Source organism: Danio rerio, chromosome 1 (genome assembly GCF_052040795.2).
Source record: "Danio rerio strain M-AB ecotype USA chromosome 1, GRCz13ab, whole genome shotgun sequence".
In the NCBI taxonomy this organism is placed as follows: domain Eukaryota; kingdom Metazoa; phylum Chordata; class Actinopteri; order Cypriniformes; family Danionidae; genus Danio; species Danio rerio.
In genome coordinates, this window is record NC_141021.1 from 13,455,080 (window position 1) to 13,472,493 (window position 17,414).

Consider the following 17,414-nt stretch of genomic DNA (forward strand, 5'->3'; position numbering starts at 1 on the left):
TTTGACATGCAAACAAGACAAACTTTCAGAAAACTACCCAGAAACATTATAACACGTGCGCTCGTGAATATGACCCGCGGTTGTCTTCAATAGTCCTTCTTTGCTCAACAGCTTAGCTGAAAAACAAAGCAAAACATTACAACAGTCAGACAAAAAGCAACGAGCATAGAATTACCAAGAGGCGACACTCTACAATTTGGGAAACAATAACGCGCTTTTTGAATAAATTAAATAAAAACAATGCAGCTGCTTTCCATCGCGACAGCAATGAGATCCAATGGACGGCTGATCGCTTTCACTTAAAAATGGCAGAATCCGGGGCTGTTGCTCTTGGTCATTCTAAGCTCTTTGCATAAAGTTAAATCATAACAGTTACCATGGTGTCTATTTCAAACTATAGTAAACTAAAGTTTGAAACTAGAGTTTAAAATAGACGATGAGTGGGCCTCGCTACTCCCACCCACCATAACCCTCGCAGCGAGGTCCCACTACCGGGCCCCGTGTTTTCCCTGAGGGTCCTCGGGGGTTGTTTGTTCCCTGCCTAGGGCTCAAAGGCCACCTCGCCCCAGGGAGTGAACGAGAAAACCGGGCGCCAGGACGTGCCAGTATTCACTGGATGTTTTTCGGCGGCACATTTCGAGCAACAAACACGTAATATTCCTTGCGATGTTGCGTTTATGTACGCAAACCACAAGGAACTACAGCACAGACGGGCCCGAGTGAAGCTTCAAGAAGCGGACTTCGTGAGATTGGCGTGGCTCCACTCGTACCGTCAGTATAGAACTCACCTTGGTCAAGTACAAACAGCAACACCGAGCGAACTGACAATGCTAATAGAGAGCACACGAGCTTTATAGGAGCGCGATGCAATTTTTTACAAGGCACGTCACTGCTGTCTTGTTGTCATGGCGAGCGCTTAAGAGGGCTCCCCTGATTGGAGCACAGACTCTGCGTCACGGCGAGTTGCCGTCTGCCGTACACAAAAATATATTAAATATATTCAATATATATTTTTTGTACATTTTTGATGCTGTGTAATATTCTGGGATGCAGTAGTATATGGAGACAGATGAATATAATTGGATATATGCCGAGCTAGTGTTGTTCCCATATTCCCATACTTTTAAACTTCAGGTGACCTGTTATTGTGAGTAATAATCATTTTATACGGTTCCTTTTACAGCATTCATGTTTTAATGTCATTAAAATACATTCAGATAAATTAACTTTGGCATTCATTTAGTTGTTCAAGCGTAAAACGAGACAAATGGCCTTTTACTCGCATTCGCCCGTCAGAATCGTCAGGATAGCGCAGAAGCTCCTTTGAATATACGGGAGTAAAATAAATGCTCATATTATAAAGACATGGCGGGGAAAATGTAATTTAATGCAGTGCTTCTAGTACAATCTGAGACCCACTTCATATCGGATATCACTCAGCCAGTGGAGATCGCTGATTTTTAAAGAAAACTAACCTTAAAAACGTGCAGATTTTTCCTTTGGCATACAGTTCGCCGGAAGCGCTTAACCTGGCAAATTAAAAGTCCTATTCGCATGCTTCAGCATATACCCTAAAATCCCAGAATGTCTTTCGAAAAAGAGTAACGTTAACGTTACGGGTTTATCCCCGGCATCCTGGCTAATTTTACCCACTGGCCTCTGTCCATTGTAATTGGCTTCATTACTCTGTCTTCTCTATCTGTGGTGTGCGGTCTGGTGGAAAATGGCTGCTGTCGCTTTATCTAGGTGGATGCTACACTGGTGGTAGGTGAGGAGATAGCTACCCAATAAATACCAAACTAGCTAAATTTAATAACAATATTTCCCCTAAATGCTCATTTTGTACTCAATATGATGAAACTCTAAACCATTTATTTTCGGAGTGTACTTACTGTAAAGTGTTTTAGGTTGACTTTTCCAATTTCATTAAGAAAATTCTTATTTCCAAACTTCTGTATTTCCCCAAAAATTGTATTCTTTGGTTACTCTCTGAGTGTAGATCCTTCTCATTGTATATTTATTATTGATTTATTGCTTTTTTAAAACAAAATTTTACATCCATAAATGTAAATTTTCAAAGAAACACCCTTACTTTTTTATTTTCAGAAAGGACTTTGAAATTTATGTGAACTCTTTAAAAGACTTTTAACAATTACACTGCATTTAAAACGCTTTCTTAGTGTAAATCATTTAAACTTGTTTAGTTTGCTGGAATTCTATTTATGTAACCCTCTTTGTCTCTTTGTTCATATTATATCTTTGTAATGTTCTTTCTTGCATAAAAAAAAATGAAAAAAGTAGATGAGAAGATTCCCCCTATGTGTAAAGCACTTTGAGTGCCAAGAAAAGTGCTATAGAAATGTAAGGGATTATTATTGTTATTATAAAGCACTGTTCATCATGATATATCCATTCTCATAATTCAATTGCTATGTCATATATTTTAAAATATTTAAATGTGGGTTCTGAAAGTTGAAACGACGGGGGTGTTAATAATTAATGATAGAAAGAATTTTCAGTTTAAGTAAACAATCCTTTATAAAAACTGGGGGGGGAATGCCCCCCTTTGCCCCCTCGTAGCGCCGGGCCTGACTATAGTTAACACTACAGTACAAAATTTGTTAGTACTATAATATTGTGAACTATAGTATGGTTCAAGAACACTAAGATAGGATCTACTTTAAACTACTACAGTATTTTTTTTCACATGTGCTGTTTGAAACCATAGTTAACATTGTTTCCTCTGCTTTATTAATATGCATACATCCTTACACTTCTGTCGTGGTATATTTGTAATATGGTTGTATAATTTTCTGTGTTTCAGGTCTTCATTATGTTTCTGCTCTCATTAGTGCAGCGGCGAGCCAGGGCTCAGCCTTTTGAGGACCGCTTTCCATATCTCAAGGGCCGATTCGGCATTGTGGTGTGAGTTCTCTTTAAACAAAATCTGTAGTTGTACATTTTATATCCATCTATGCTTTCAATTGTTTTTTTTTTTTGTGTTACTTTGCAGGCCACTAGATTTCATTGGCAGTCTAAGTAACCGATGGTCTTATGGTTTTGCATTTGGTGCCATTGCTCCCAGCGTGATTCAGCTCTTCTCTGAGTCCTACGCACCATTTTATGTGCCTAACTGGGCTAAAGGTAGCAACAAGCAGTTTTACATCTATGTTTGACAATAAAATGTCATTTTCAGTAATATATTAACACTTTGTTTCATTAAGAATGCGTTCAATTGATCGGAAGTGACAATAACGACAATTATTGCGTTACAACATTTTTCAGATGGTTTTCAGCTAGTGTGAATTCTGCTTAATGAAGTTGAATATCAGCACAGAAAAAAATTAATGAATCTTTGCAAACTTTAAATTTTACGAGGCAAAGAAACACTACAGTATATATGAAATACTGCATTAGCAACATTTGCCATTGGCTTGACTATATACTGTAGGTCAATAAGACTTTTTATTTGATCACATTAGATTGACAAATAAGTGACAGTAATGTCAGTAAGAAATTATTTTGAATAATTGTTGTTCTTTTGAACCAAATAATTCTGCAAATATGCACAGATTTACAGCTTTCAAACAAAAATGTTTACAATGAAAATTGAGAAATGGTATTGTGCATTACTGATGAGACGTGATAAACTTCATGCCATTGCAGGGTTATTAGAAAGTTTCAATTATAATAAAATAGAAAACATTCATTTAAATTGTTTTTATTTTATTGATCAAATACATTTTTCAGATCACCTATATAAATTAATTTGGACATGGACACCAAATTAGACCCTCCCATCCTTATGCCAACTATTGTGAAATATAGCAGGGTTACAACTTTTACTATATTATATTATATTATATTATATTATGGGTGATGCAGTGGTGCAGTAGGTAGTGCTGTCCCCTCACAGCGAGAAGGTCGCTGATTCGATCCTCGACTGGTTCAGTTGGCATTTCTTTGAGGAGTTTGCATGTTCTCCCCGCATTCGCGTGGGTTTCCTCTGGATGCTACGGTTTCCCCCACAGTCCAAAGACGTGCGGTACAGGTGAATTGGTTTGGCTAAATTGTCTGTAGTGTATGAGTGTGAATGAGTGTGTATGGATGTTTCCCAGAGATGGGTTGCATCTGGAAGGGCATCCGCTGCATAAAATATGTGCTGGATAAGTTGGCGGTTCATTCCGCTATGGTGACCCCAGATTAATAAAGGGACTAAGCCGAAAAGAAAAGGAATAAATATTACATTATATGATATTAGATTATATTATTCATTCATTAATTTTCTTTTCAGCTCAGTGCCTTTGTTAATCAGGGGTCACCACTGCTGAATGAACTGCCAACTTATTCAGCATATGTTTTAAACAGCGGATGCCCTTACAGCCGCAACCCAACACTGGGAAACATCCATTTGGCTTACCCAATATAGCGCATGTCTTTGGTCTGTCCGGGAAACCGGACCACTTAGAGGAAACCTACGCGAACAGGGGAAGAACATGCAAACTCCATTCAGAAATGCCAACTGACCCAGCCATTGCTCGAACCAGCGTACAACAATTCAGAACACATGAAAGCTGTGGAGTCATTTTAATTTAACCATAATAAATGTAAAATGTTATCATTTGCGTGTGTTTTTAGGGACTGTGACCATGTAAACATTTTAAGCGAGTTTAAGACATTTGGACACAAGGAATTACCACATTGTGTAACTTTAACAAAGATTCATTTTATTGCATTATTTATACAATGAAGACTATACAACTTGCACATGTAATTCTTTTATTTTTGCACATGAACACTGTTAGACTCCTTTATACTGTTGCTCTATTTATCTGTGCTGGTAATAAGTTTATTATATTTTCTGCAGATGCGCTTCTCTACAAAACCATCCCAATAAAAGTATAAATTATTTCCAAAGAGCTATTCAAGTTATTTGGTGAAAATCTCAATTTATAAATCACATAAAATAAACAAAATTGCAATGTAGGTTTTTTCCCCCAATATCGTGCAGCCTAACTTAAAAATGACCTGAATTTGTCTCTTTCAGCCATTGTGTACCTGATAGGAGCGATAGAAGTTGGTGTGGCCTACCTGCCGTTCTTCGCTTGTCTTTCAACACCACACCGAGTGCTCGGAGGGATTTTAGGTCTTCTCTACACGCTCATGTGGTACATCAATCACTCCAAAAACCTTCAGTCATCTATCTAATTCTCTGTTTGCCTTCTTACTGCTGCTGTAAAAGTATACAGTATGTGTGTTGTTGAACTGACTGTGTTGCACTGTGTGTTTTGTATCTTCTGTGGGGATTCAGGCTCATTGTGAGACTATATGACACGATAACCTGCCCTGCGGGAAAGGTTAGTGAATAAGATTAATAATTAACTTTATTAATTATTTACTTTATGGTATTATGATTTGCATGTTAACATTAGGTGTAATTCCCTCAGTGTAAAGCAAATGTGCCTGATATAATATAATATAATATAATATAATATAATATAATATAATATAATATAATATAATATAATATAATATAATATAATATAATATAATTTAATATAAATTCTGATTGCAGATTTTAGGTCCTTATGAGAAACCGATCATCCTGTGGCCGTTCTACCTGTGTCTGTTTTTCCTGCTTGGACGGTTCGTTTACATCATTGTGAAGGCGGTACGCATCCATCTGAAGCTACAAGCTGATGAGGTCAGATCATGGAGCACTTTTTTAGTCAGCAATTTTTTATATTTTTACAATTCTTACAATTAGCATTGTTTGAAAAATTTACTATAAGGTTCAGTAGGGGGGGGGGGGGGGGGGGGTCATGGCCCTTTAATTGTATCTTAATCCTTATGTGTCACTCTAAGAATGTTTTTTGACCAGTTTCTTTGGTTAAATTATGTTTAACCTGATGAAATTTTACATGAAATTACACATATTTTAACATTTAATCTTCAGGTATTCTGCAGAATTACTAGTAAAATATTATGTACAGTCATCATGTCAAAATTATTTATTAAAACTATTATGTTTAAAACTGTATTTAAAAAAAACATCTCTCCATTATAGAACGGCACTTGGGAAATAGTTAAAAAGGAGTTTTAATGATTAATAATTTTATCTTTTGTATATAAAAATAACTTACTTCTCTGATAAACAGAATGAAGAGGATCTACATTCCCATCAGTTCAGATATGTGCAAACTTTACTGAGACGTCCTCCTGAAAGGTACACTCTCACCCAATATAAACACACATTAACCACTTCTGTTTATATTTACAGACATTGTATTACTACTCTTATTATCCTTTAGCCCAGAACCGAAGAGTTGGTTCAGAAGAAAAGTGTATGACTGGGATCCATACTTTAAGTTCCCTAACAGGATGATTGGCACATCCATTATCTCCTTTATTGGCTTGTACATGGTGAGTTGGCTCTCGATAGTTTTAGATTTTGGATTGCAATATCTGAACACAAAGCCATTCAGGTGTGTTTGTGTGTATGTAGATGACACTGGCAGACTACAGATTGAGCGAGTACACCTTTGACAAACTGGACTCTTTGAAGGACTCACTTGAACAGATAGCATTGTCCTGCAATCAGACTGAGAGTGTGTTCACATACCTCATTCCCAGCATCAATGAGTTCAGCATTGTTGCACGAAGTAAGATGTGGTCTTCTTTTTATAGTCTGTTAACATTTTGCTCTATTTATTCTTTTTATTTTTGTTATACTTTATTTCTTTATTTTATTTAATTCTTTATTTTTTTATTTTATTTCCTTATTTATTTTATTTTATTTCATTTTATTTTATTTTATATAGTTTTGAAGTTTCCTCTGCTGCACATTCAGTTTTCTGAGCTAACAATTTTAAGTTTAAACAACATTTTTTTATGTTCCTATTAAGCTTTATACACGTCATCATGTTATTAAAAACCAGTTATAATGAATAATGTTCTTAGAATGTTATCTAAACTTTATTAGAACATTGCATCCAAATAGTATAGATTTTCTAAGAATGTTTCTTAACGTTTTCAACATGTTATAAACAAATTGTGGAAGGTTGACAAAAGATATAGTTTTTTAGACAATTTATTAACAATTTTTGGTTAGAATAATATTACTCAAAAACATTTTTAAATTTTATATTTAATGTTGGGCAACACGGTGGCGCAGTAGGTAGTGCTGTCACCTCACAGCAAGAAGGTCGCTGGTTAGAGCCTCGGCTGGGTGAGTTAGCGTCTCTGTGAGGAGTTTGTATGTTCTCCCAGTGTTCGCGTGGGTTTCCTCCGGGTGCTCCAGTTTACCCCACAGTCCAAAGACATGCGGTACAGGTGAATTGGGTAGGCTAAATTGTCCATAGTGTATGAGTGTGAATAAGTGTGTATGGATGTTTCCCAGAGATGGGTTGCAGCTGGAAGGACATCCGCTGCATAAAACATGTGCTGGATAAGTTGCCAGTTCATTCTGCTGTGGCGACCCCCGGATTACAGTAATAAAGGAACTAAGCCGAAAATAAAATAAATGAATGATATTTAATGTCCTTAACATTATTTAAAATGTCATTAGAACATTTCATTCACATCAATGTTTTAGGAATGTTTTTTTATCAACCTTAGAAGAATATAATATTACAAAAGAAAAATATAATATTACAATAAAAATGCTAACATTTGCAAAATATTTAAAGAATGCTATGAAATGTTTTGAGAAAGTTTGCTATTATCTGGGTTGTCATCACAGGAGTTTGTAAATATATATAAAAAATATTTTTAGCTTTATGTGACTTCAAAAATATATATTAAAACATAGGCCAAACCTCCTTTGTGCGGCTGTTATAGATATATGGATGGTTGGATGGATGGATGGATGGATGGATAGATAGATAGATAGATAGATAGATAGATAGATAGATAGATAGATAGATAGATAGATAGATAGATAGATAGATAGATAGATAGATAGATAGATAGATAGATAGATAGATAAACTATATGGATGGAAGGAATGATGGAGGGATGGATATTGAAGAATGAGCTAAATGGATGGAGGGATGGATATTAAAGAATAAACTAAATGGATGGATGAATATTGAAAAATAAACATCTTTAAAACTGACAAGAGATTTAATATTTTTTAGGGTCTTGGTTGGCGACAACCATTTTTTCCACGCTGACATCTGTTACTTACACATTTCACGTACTGGTGTGTTACAGGTATGCTCACCTTAGCATTTTTTGTATAAAATCTTACATAATTATTATTAAATCATTAAAAATGAGCTGCACATCTGACTGCAGGAAACATTTGAAGAGGTTGTGGCGGGGACAGAAGTCTTTTCTTCCAGAGAAGTTTCACAAGCCAAGTCCTGCAGTCAGTGTGGTGAGTAAAGATTTGTGTTTTCATCTCAGACTGAGGCTAACAACAACAAACAGTGGCATTTAAAAATAGGTTTGCAGATCATAATGCCAAATGCTTTTCTTCTCAGGCTGCTATAACAAGATATTCAGGCTGGCAGATTGCTTTCACTCTGTGGGGTATGTACTGTACAACACCCTCAAATTCACACTATATTGTTCAGTTTCAGTGATGTTGGATGGTTTGGTGAGGTTAGCTGATAGTTTATCATCTCTTCAGAGAGGTCATTAACTTCCCGGCCATCGTTTTGTGTTCGAGTGAAGCATTTGTTGATGACATAATTGACTCTATTGGTTTTTGTTTCCCTCCAGGGTTTCTGATAGTTCACTTCGTACAGTTTCTGTTTGCCTTAATGTTTGTGTATGGAGTTGTTCTACCAATCCAGAAAGGACACATTCTCAGCTGGCTTTCCAATGTAGGCATCATTCTGTGAGTCCACAAAAGTAATCTCATAACTAAATTCAATTTTTAAGAAGCCTAAACATTAAGACATTTTTTTGACATTTTTTTTTTTTTTTTTTAATGACAGCATTATAACCTGCAAAATTAGTCTTTCTGTTATTATTTCTGTGACTGCAAAGACAAATTTTTATACCAATCTATGGGGCCACATGATCATTCAGAAATCATTTAGCCAATTTCAACATGCTGATGAATGTTTTTTTCAACATTTTATTTTCATCATTAATGTTGAAAGCAGCTGTGAAACAGTGATACATGATTAGCTCTCCTGTGATTTTTTTTCCCTTATATTTCCCAAATAATGTTTAATCAGGGTATCTGCAGGGTCTTATAAAGTCTAAAATCTCAAAAGCAAAATTTTAGGCCTTAAAAAGTCTTAAATTTACAGAATTTTTGTGTTGTTGGTCTTAAATCTTTTTTAACAGGTCTTAATTTTCCTGTTAATTTCATTGTTATTGTAGACTGAAGTAATTGGCCGCTTTTTTGTTCTATTCTTGGGTTATAGGGTTTGTTAATGGGTATATTTGAAAACTAAGTAAAATGATATTCACAAATTATTATTGAAAAACTAACTACATTTTTATTATTGTAGTATGAAATTTATGAAATTTTAATAATTTTTTGATAATCTTTTCTAACAGGGATATTCGAAAAAAAAATCCTTTATTCAAGGCTAAAACCATTTTTAGCCCTGTATACGTCTAAAATTTCATTCTTAATGGCCTTAAAAAGTCTTAAGTTTAACAGAAACCCTGTTTAACATTGCTAAGTATTTCCTATAATATTTATTTCTTCTGGAGAAAGTCTTATTTGTTTTATTTTGGCTAAAATGAAAGCTGTTTTTAATTTTCTTAAAACCGTTTTAAGGTCAACATTATTAACAACCTTAAGCGTTTGTTTTTGATTGTCTACAGAACAAACCATTGTTATACAATGACTTGCATAATTAACCTAGTTAAGTCTTTAAATCAGACATGTCTCTGATTTAAACAAACTCGGTCCTGGAGGGCCGGTGTCCTGCAAAGTTTAGTTCCAACCACAATCAGACACACCTGGGCTAGCTAATCAAGCTCTTACTAGGCTTTCTAGAAACATCCTTGCAGGTGTGTTGAGGCAAGTTGTTGGAGCTACAATCTGCAGGACACCGGCCCTCCAGGACCGAGTTTGAACACCCTTGCTTTAGATTGTACTTTAGGCAGAATAGTATTTTGAATAATAACTAGGTAAATATTAAATAAAATCAGTTAATAAGGGAAAAATTGAAATATACAAGAGGGCCAATAATTCTGTCTTCAACTGTATGTCTTTACTGGCATTTTGAATGCATTCTTACTGAATGAAATATTAATTTATTTCCAATAATTATAATAATAATAATTCCACTTTTTTATTAGTGTACTTTTTCCTGCATTCAAACATTTTGACATATGCAGAACTATTCTAATATTTATCTAGAACATGCGTAGGTACCTTTAAACTGTGTTGTTTTTTATGTATTTGCAGGTTGACAATATTTATAGTTATAGCTTTGGTGGTCCTGCAGATTATTTTGGTCCAAGTGTTTTTCCTGCAGGACAAACTCTCCCCTGAAGACAAAGAAAAGCCCCTTGCAATAAACAATAGGTAGGATCATTAACACACACACATAGACACACACAAAGATTTTAAGTTCTTTAAAATGACTGGCGACACAGTGGCTGAGTGGTTACCACTGTCACTTCATGGCAAGGAAGTCACTGGTTTGATCTAAATTGACTGTAGTGAATGAATGTGTGTGAATGTGAGAGTGTATGGGTGTTTTCCAGTACTGGGTTGCGGCTGGAAGGACATTAGCTGTGTAAAACATATGCTGGTTCATTCCGCTGTGGTGACCCCTGATAAATAAGGGACCAAGCCGAAGAAAAATGAATGAATAAATATGACTTTAATCAGCCACAGTGCTAAGGGTTTCTGGGATGATTTAAGTGATAACAAATATTAAACATAAAAATCATTTCACTTTTTTGTCTAAATAAATAAACAGTTTCTCTCTTCTTTCCACAGAAAAGCATTTCACAGCTTCAATTACTTTTTCTTCTTCTATAATGTGATTATGGGGTTGAGCAACTGCGTTTTACGCCTTGTGAGCAGCTGCATTGTGGGAACATGGCTAGTGTCAAGGATTGATCGGACAATAATGCAACGTGGTTATGAATCCATGGATCCAGGTAACGATGCAGAGAAACACTTAAAACTGTTAAAGTGGGCAGTATGGATATGATAATTAGAGTGGTAATTTTGTTTTAGAAATAATCAGTTATTTCAAAAGGTCATGATCCACACTCCTTTAATGAATTCAATTTAAAATATTTAACAAGCACCAAAATCTAAGTACTGCAGTGTGCAAACTTCACTATTAAAGTAAGTTATCATTTTGAAATTACTTAATTGGGCATGGCGTGGTGGCGCAGTGGGTAGCGATGCCGCCTCATAGCAAAAAGGTCCCTGTTTCAAGCCTCAGCTGGGTCAGTTGGCATTTCTGTGTGGAGTTTGCATGTTCTCACCGTGTTTCGCCTGGGTTTCCTCTGGGTGCTCCGGTTTGCGGTATAGGTGAATTGGGTAAGCTAAATTGTCTGTAGTTTACTGTGAATGAGAGTGTATGGGTGTTTCCCAGTGATGGGTTGCGGCTGGAAGGGCATCCGCTGTGTAAAACATATGCTAGATAAGTTGGCGGTTCATTCCCCTGTGGCGCGTCCCCTGATTAATAAAGAAATGAAGCCAAACAGAATACGAATAAATTTATTAAATTACTTAAGTATTTTGAATGAATTATTTTTACCTTTTAAATAACTCTAAAATGTACGATTCATGTAGTATTTGTGCGCAGTGGTTAATGTTCATGCTTTTCTTTTTTGTTGTGCAGGATACAGTACATGGATAGGGATGATTTTTGCTGATCATTACCACAGTAACCCAGTTATGGTGTCTTTCTGCCATCTGCTGCTTGGCAGAACACTGGAGAAAGGAGGACCTGCAGCGTGTTCCTATGCAACTTTTAGCAATAACACAGGTAATAATAATAATGACAGATAAAAGACAGCACAGACTTCTTTAAATTGCCTCTATTGTTCTTTTTTAGATATTACCTTAAATGTAGAGCATTACATACTGTAGCAGTTTGTGAGAGGCTTGCGGATTTGTCTCTTCAAAAAAAAAAAAAAAAGAAAACTACCTAAAACGAGAGATCACTTTTTCCAGTCTTGCTTACTGCAAAAAAATCTGCAGGTTTTTAACAATTGTTGCAAGCCTATATTCCTCATTAGCTCATTAGCTCACCCAAAAATTTTAATTCTGCTATTCATTTCTCACCTCAGCAGCTAGGTGGTCTAGTGTTTTGTAAGAATGTTTCTGGTTACCCCTCAGTACAAAGACACCTTTAGAGGGGTGAAACTAAATTAGTTGTAGTGTATGAATTTGTTTTTGTGAGAGAGTGTATGGGTGTTTCCCAGCATGGGTTGTGGCAGGAAGGGTATCCGCCAGTAAAACATATGCGCTAGTAATTTGTGTTGCATTCCAAATAATTTGACAACTCATTAAAGCAGGGACAAAAGCCATGGTCAGTCACACTAGAGTTTTAGCATGCAAAAGTCTGTCGTACGTTGCTGTGAAAAGGAGCAGGATGAAACAAGATGACGCGAGACTGATGAAATGTGCAATTGCTCCATATTTTATATTACTGTACAGAAAGATCACGTTTTGGTCTTCCGTTGGTTTCATGTAATCATGTGATGTGAATTAGAAAGTTCACCATGCTTAAACTTTGAAATGCAGCGACATGCAAAACTTGTTGCAAGAGCTTGTGTTTCTGGTCTGCTGCATTCGTATGCACATGAACTGTTCTCTATGGGACAAAAGTGCAATGTGACCTTGGCTTAAGCCAAAGGAAAGGAGAGGGGTATGGAAGCAGTTCCAATCTGAGCTGCATGCAATGCTTTTTAAAGCCCACACCTAACCCTACCCCTCACAGTGATTTCACTAGCTCTGTTGAGTGCAATGTGTCTGATATTGCATCCCTGAGATATGCAGTCTCAGTCTGCATTCAGGTACTATTGAAGGAAAGTGAGTGTGTCAACAAGTAGTAACTCATATACTTCATGCGTTTCCTGAGGCTTTCATTCATCTCAAAAAACAAATTAAGATCATTTAGATTAAATCTGAGAGCCAAATACTATAAAATTACCTTCATCTTTATTTTCAGGGTGTGCTTTTACTACGGGCAGTACAATGTCTGCGTACTATGTGAATATGTCATAATGCCTGTTGTAAATGTGCACCCTGATCTGAGAAGGGAGAATAAGATCCTTTTTACAGATTTTTTTTTTTTGTCTCTGGACTGTTTCTATCTATGAAGGAGCTCTCGGATTTCATATAAAATATTTTTATTTGTCTTCTGAGGATGAATTGAGGTCTCAGGGGATTGCAACAATATGAGGGGGAGCATAATTATTATCAATAATAAGAATTTTATTTTTATTTATTTATTTTTTGACGATGTCTACTTTGACTCTGTTTCCCCTATTGAGAGTAAATTTGATTTATACTAAGGGGCTGTTGAATGCTTTGCTCTGATTGGCTGTTGAACGTTCTAAGGTGTGCAATTATTTTCAGGGAACTGCACTGCGGCGAATTTCAGTGCCGACAGTCAAAATTCAGATCAAAACAAAGAGGATGAGCTACGTAAGAAACTAGTGCTACACACAGGTACTACTACTAGAACTACAAGATGAAAACCTGACAAATGTCCTTAAAACATCTGAACAGTGTCTTTAGGTGTGGTAACTATAGTGTAAGCAGAATAAATGACTCCATTGAGTTGAGAAAATATTCTCCTCAGTAACCCAGGGTGTGCATTGTTTCTCTAATAATTCAACAGTCATTTGTGTCAAGAAGATTCTGGGACGTTTCCTAGTGGCCTGACGGTCATCTGGCCTGCCACTGTGATTTTGGCCCGGCCCCACCCCACTTTTCATAAACATCGCGCCTTTCCCTCGTAACCCCCCTCATCTTGGCCTGGCCTTAATAACTTTTCGGGGGTGAAAATGCTGTCCTAGTCTGCCCCTGGTAATGGGCACGTTGTTTTTGACAGAAATCGGACCTGGCCATCTGACAATCTACAAATCAGCAGAGTGCTTTAGAGAGACCAAAACCTTTAACAAACCATTTGAAAAGAGACGATGTGCAGTGTATGATAGATCTGGACCTTTGAAATGACAAGGTGTACTTTATTAACCCTTTATCAGGTGTAGAACCATACAGTACATGGTAACTTCATTGACATTGAATAGATTCTGCTGGTGTATAAAGCCAAAAATGTTAGAATTGTGTCCATGTCCAAATATTTATAGACCTAACTGTATATTTTTAATGTAATACCCCCTGTTTTAGTTTGCATGCTTTATTGACCCTTTATCAGGTGGAGAACCATAGAGTATATGGTAACTTAATTGACACTCAATACATTATACATATTTTTAATGCAATGACATTTCAAAAGTCTTGTAATAACTTCTAGTAACAGTTTTCATAATGATTTTTTCAAGGAGTTCCCTATAAAGGGTTAAACAGGAGTCTGTTTTTCTGTGTGTTGTTTACCAGGGTGTTCAGTAGGGGGCAGAGTACGCCTGCGCTGGCTTGTCCTTTACACACTGCTGAGGAATCCTTCACTCATCCTGCTGAGAAAGACAAAGAAACTGCCACAGACCGACAGTCCTGACCCGCTCCTCTTGGCCCGAGCCATCACCTCACAGGCTCAACAAGCAGATGCAGTCTGTAACAAAACTGCTGAGACAGAACCAGCACCGCTAGACATCTGAAAGAGCTGAAGCGTGAACCGGATCCTGGAGAGCAAGAGTATCAGGGTTTCTCTCGGTGTAGAGAGAGCTTTTTGTCTCCTTTTGAGGTCATTGACATACTTTTGCACTACGTTTGCAGGATGTAGACTTTTTTTTGTGTACAAAATGGTCGATGGATTCACTGCATGCCCGTTTTTGGTTCAATAGCATGCTCTTGAGAACGAGAATGTACTTTAAAGTGCAACTGTGATCATCAAAGCCATTTAAAAGACTCCTTGAATTTCATCAGAGAACAGAGACAAGTCTGCATTTGGAGATGCGCTGGAGCTTCCTATTTTCCTTTTATGTTTGTTTTTTAAGTATTTTGTAATACAAAATGCAGTCTTAAAAATTTATTGGTTTTATTGGGCTTAAACATCTGTGGAATCCACAAAAGTTTCAGTATAGGGGGAAAAGGTGTTTTGATTATTAAATTGTTTTCACACTCTTTTGTATGTTTATGAATTGGGATTTTACTATAATAATCATGCAGTTATTTATGTTCATTCATGCATTCATTTTTCTTTGGCTAAGCCTCTTCTTTTTCAGAGGTCGCCACAGTGGAATGAACCGCCAACTTATTTAGCATATGTTTATGCCCTTCCAGCTGAATGAATTCTCAGTTTGTGGCCAACATTAATGAATTCATATTTGTTTAGTTATTATTGTGCAAAACATCTAGAAAAACATAGAATATATCTTACAATATAGATATAGAAAAAAACACACGTTTGCACAAAAATAAATGAGTAAATGTTATCATCTACTCATCCTTTAGGCCAGGGATTCCTAAACTTTTCAGCCTGCGACCCCCAAAATATCAATGCCAGTGACTCGCGACCCCCAATATTTTCTAGGTCAGGGGTGGCCATCCCTGTTCCTGGAGAGCCACCTTCCTGCAGATTTCAGTTGCAACCCATATCAAACACACCTGTCTGTAATTATCAAGTGTTCAGGCCCTAATTAATTAGTTCGGGTGTGTTTGATATGGGTAGCAACTGAAATCTGCAGGAAGGTGGCTCTTCAGGAACAGGGTTGGCCACCCATGTTCTAGGTGGTTATAAATACAGAAACCTTGCATGCAAGGGTGCACACACACCAATACACCCAAGTCTATTCTTCATTGAATTTTTTTATGGATTTCAGTGCTGTAAATGTGTCAGAAAGTTTAACCTGGTGTTATAAAATCAATCTGCTGCATCTGACACTATTGCTGTGTCTTTAATATAATGTAATTACCCCAGGGGTCGCAATCCAATAGAACTAGTAACTATAAGTTACTATAATAACTATATAGTAACTATAAATGACTATTTTTTCTTTTCAATAGGTTATGGATAAAATATGGTAATTCTTATGGTTTAAAATAAGTAAATAGATTTTTGGAAATCACCAGGCCACCCCCCTTCATTGTCCCTTCGGACGTCCCGACCCCCACTTTGAAAACCACTGCTTTAGGCTACTTGTTTCAAACCTTTATAAGTTTCTTTCTTAGGTAGATATTACATTGATATATATTATATATTGATTCATTCTGTCATTTTCCTTTAGCTTAGTCTCTATTTCAGAGCCTGCCACAGCGGAATAAACCGCCAACTATTCCAGCATATGTTTAACGCAGTGGTTGCCTTTCCAGCATTGAGAAACATCTATACACACTCTCACACACTACAGCTAATTTTAGTTAATTCAATTCACCTATACCGCATGTCTTTGGACTGTTTGGGAAACCGGAGCACCCGGAGAAAACCCACATGAACATGGGGAGAACATTCAAACTCCACACAGAATTGCCTCCTGACCCAGCAGGGATTTGAAACAGTGAGTGCTGTGAGGTGACAGTGCTAACCACTAAGTCACTGTGCCACCCGAAAAAAATGTTTCTGAAATGATTTGGTCAAATCATCTATAATGTCTTTGTCTGATTTGTTCCTTCTATTCCTTTAATAATTTTGATAATTTAGGATGGTATAGTTATCCTATAACTAGAGTTAGGTATAACTAATGTATTGCATTAATATTTTCAGGAATACAGTATGTTATGCATTACATTCACATTCATTACAATTACTAAAGTCAACAAGTTACTTACATTGCAAATTAAGTGTTAATAGAAACATGAACTTAGCATGCACCTTGCACTGCAAATATTCGATCTTAAATTTACTGTAAATTACTGGCTATTAATTGCATTACTTACACAGGAAGTCACTGTAAATTCACAGTAAATTATTGTGAGGTAGTTCAAAATAACAATATTTCTGTAAATATTTCTAAATATCAAAAAAGTGCCTGTACCAGAATAAAAGTTCATGTTTATTAATTTTAATGATGAATAAAATAAAGAGTTTTTGGAATACCTATAACTAATGTGCAGAAGATGTAGCGCTTTATACAGTAATTTGCTGTAATCATGATGCCTGCCCTGGGTCAGTTGGCATTTCTGTGTGGAGTTTGCATGTTCTCCTCGTGTTTCCCAGTGATGGGTTGCAGCTGGAAGGGCATCCGCTGCGAAAAACATATGCTGGATAAGTTGGCGGTTCATTCCTCTGTGGCGAAACCAGATTATTAAAGGGACTAAGCTGAAAAGAACATGGAGGAATGAATGATGCCTGTCTTAATTTCACAATAAAATTCTGAATTCAATTTAATTCATCTTTAATTCT

At 36.3% G+C, this 17,414-nt stretch overlaps 1 protein-coding gene across 18 annotated transcripts in view; it reads left to right on the forward strand.

The window, feature by feature from the left end:
* The window catches only part of stra6l (STRA6-like), a 20,800-nt gene extending 3,403 nt beyond the window's left edge, over nt 1-17,397 (forward strand). Inside the window, exons 1-18 of one of the 18 annotated variants that reach the window (XR_015475425.1) lie at nt 788-1,147; nt 2,825-2,925; nt 3,014-3,144; nt 5,048-5,168; nt 5,312-5,357; nt 5,576-5,704; nt 6,159-6,226; nt 6,312-6,423; nt 6,506-6,662; nt 8,139-8,214; nt 8,299-8,380; nt 8,487-8,535; nt 8,728-8,831; nt 10,382-10,501; nt 10,922-11,085; nt 11,781-11,927; nt 13,526-13,618; nt 14,513-15,196. Coding sequence is in view for 9 of the 18 variants with exons in the window: in NM_001442746.1 (NP_001429675.1) it covers nt 2,825-2,925; nt 3,014-3,144; nt 5,048-5,168; nt 5,312-5,357; nt 5,576-5,704; nt 6,159-6,226; nt 6,312-6,423; nt 6,506-6,662; nt 8,139-8,214; nt 8,299-8,380; nt 8,487-8,535; nt 8,728-8,845; nt 10,382-10,501; nt 10,922-11,085; nt 11,781-11,927; nt 13,526-13,618; nt 14,513-14,730 (1,932 nt within the window). In the remaining 9 variants the exon portion in view is untranslated. 18 annotated transcript variants of the gene reach the window in all.
* Nucleotides 17,398-17,414: the final 17 nt, after the last annotated feature.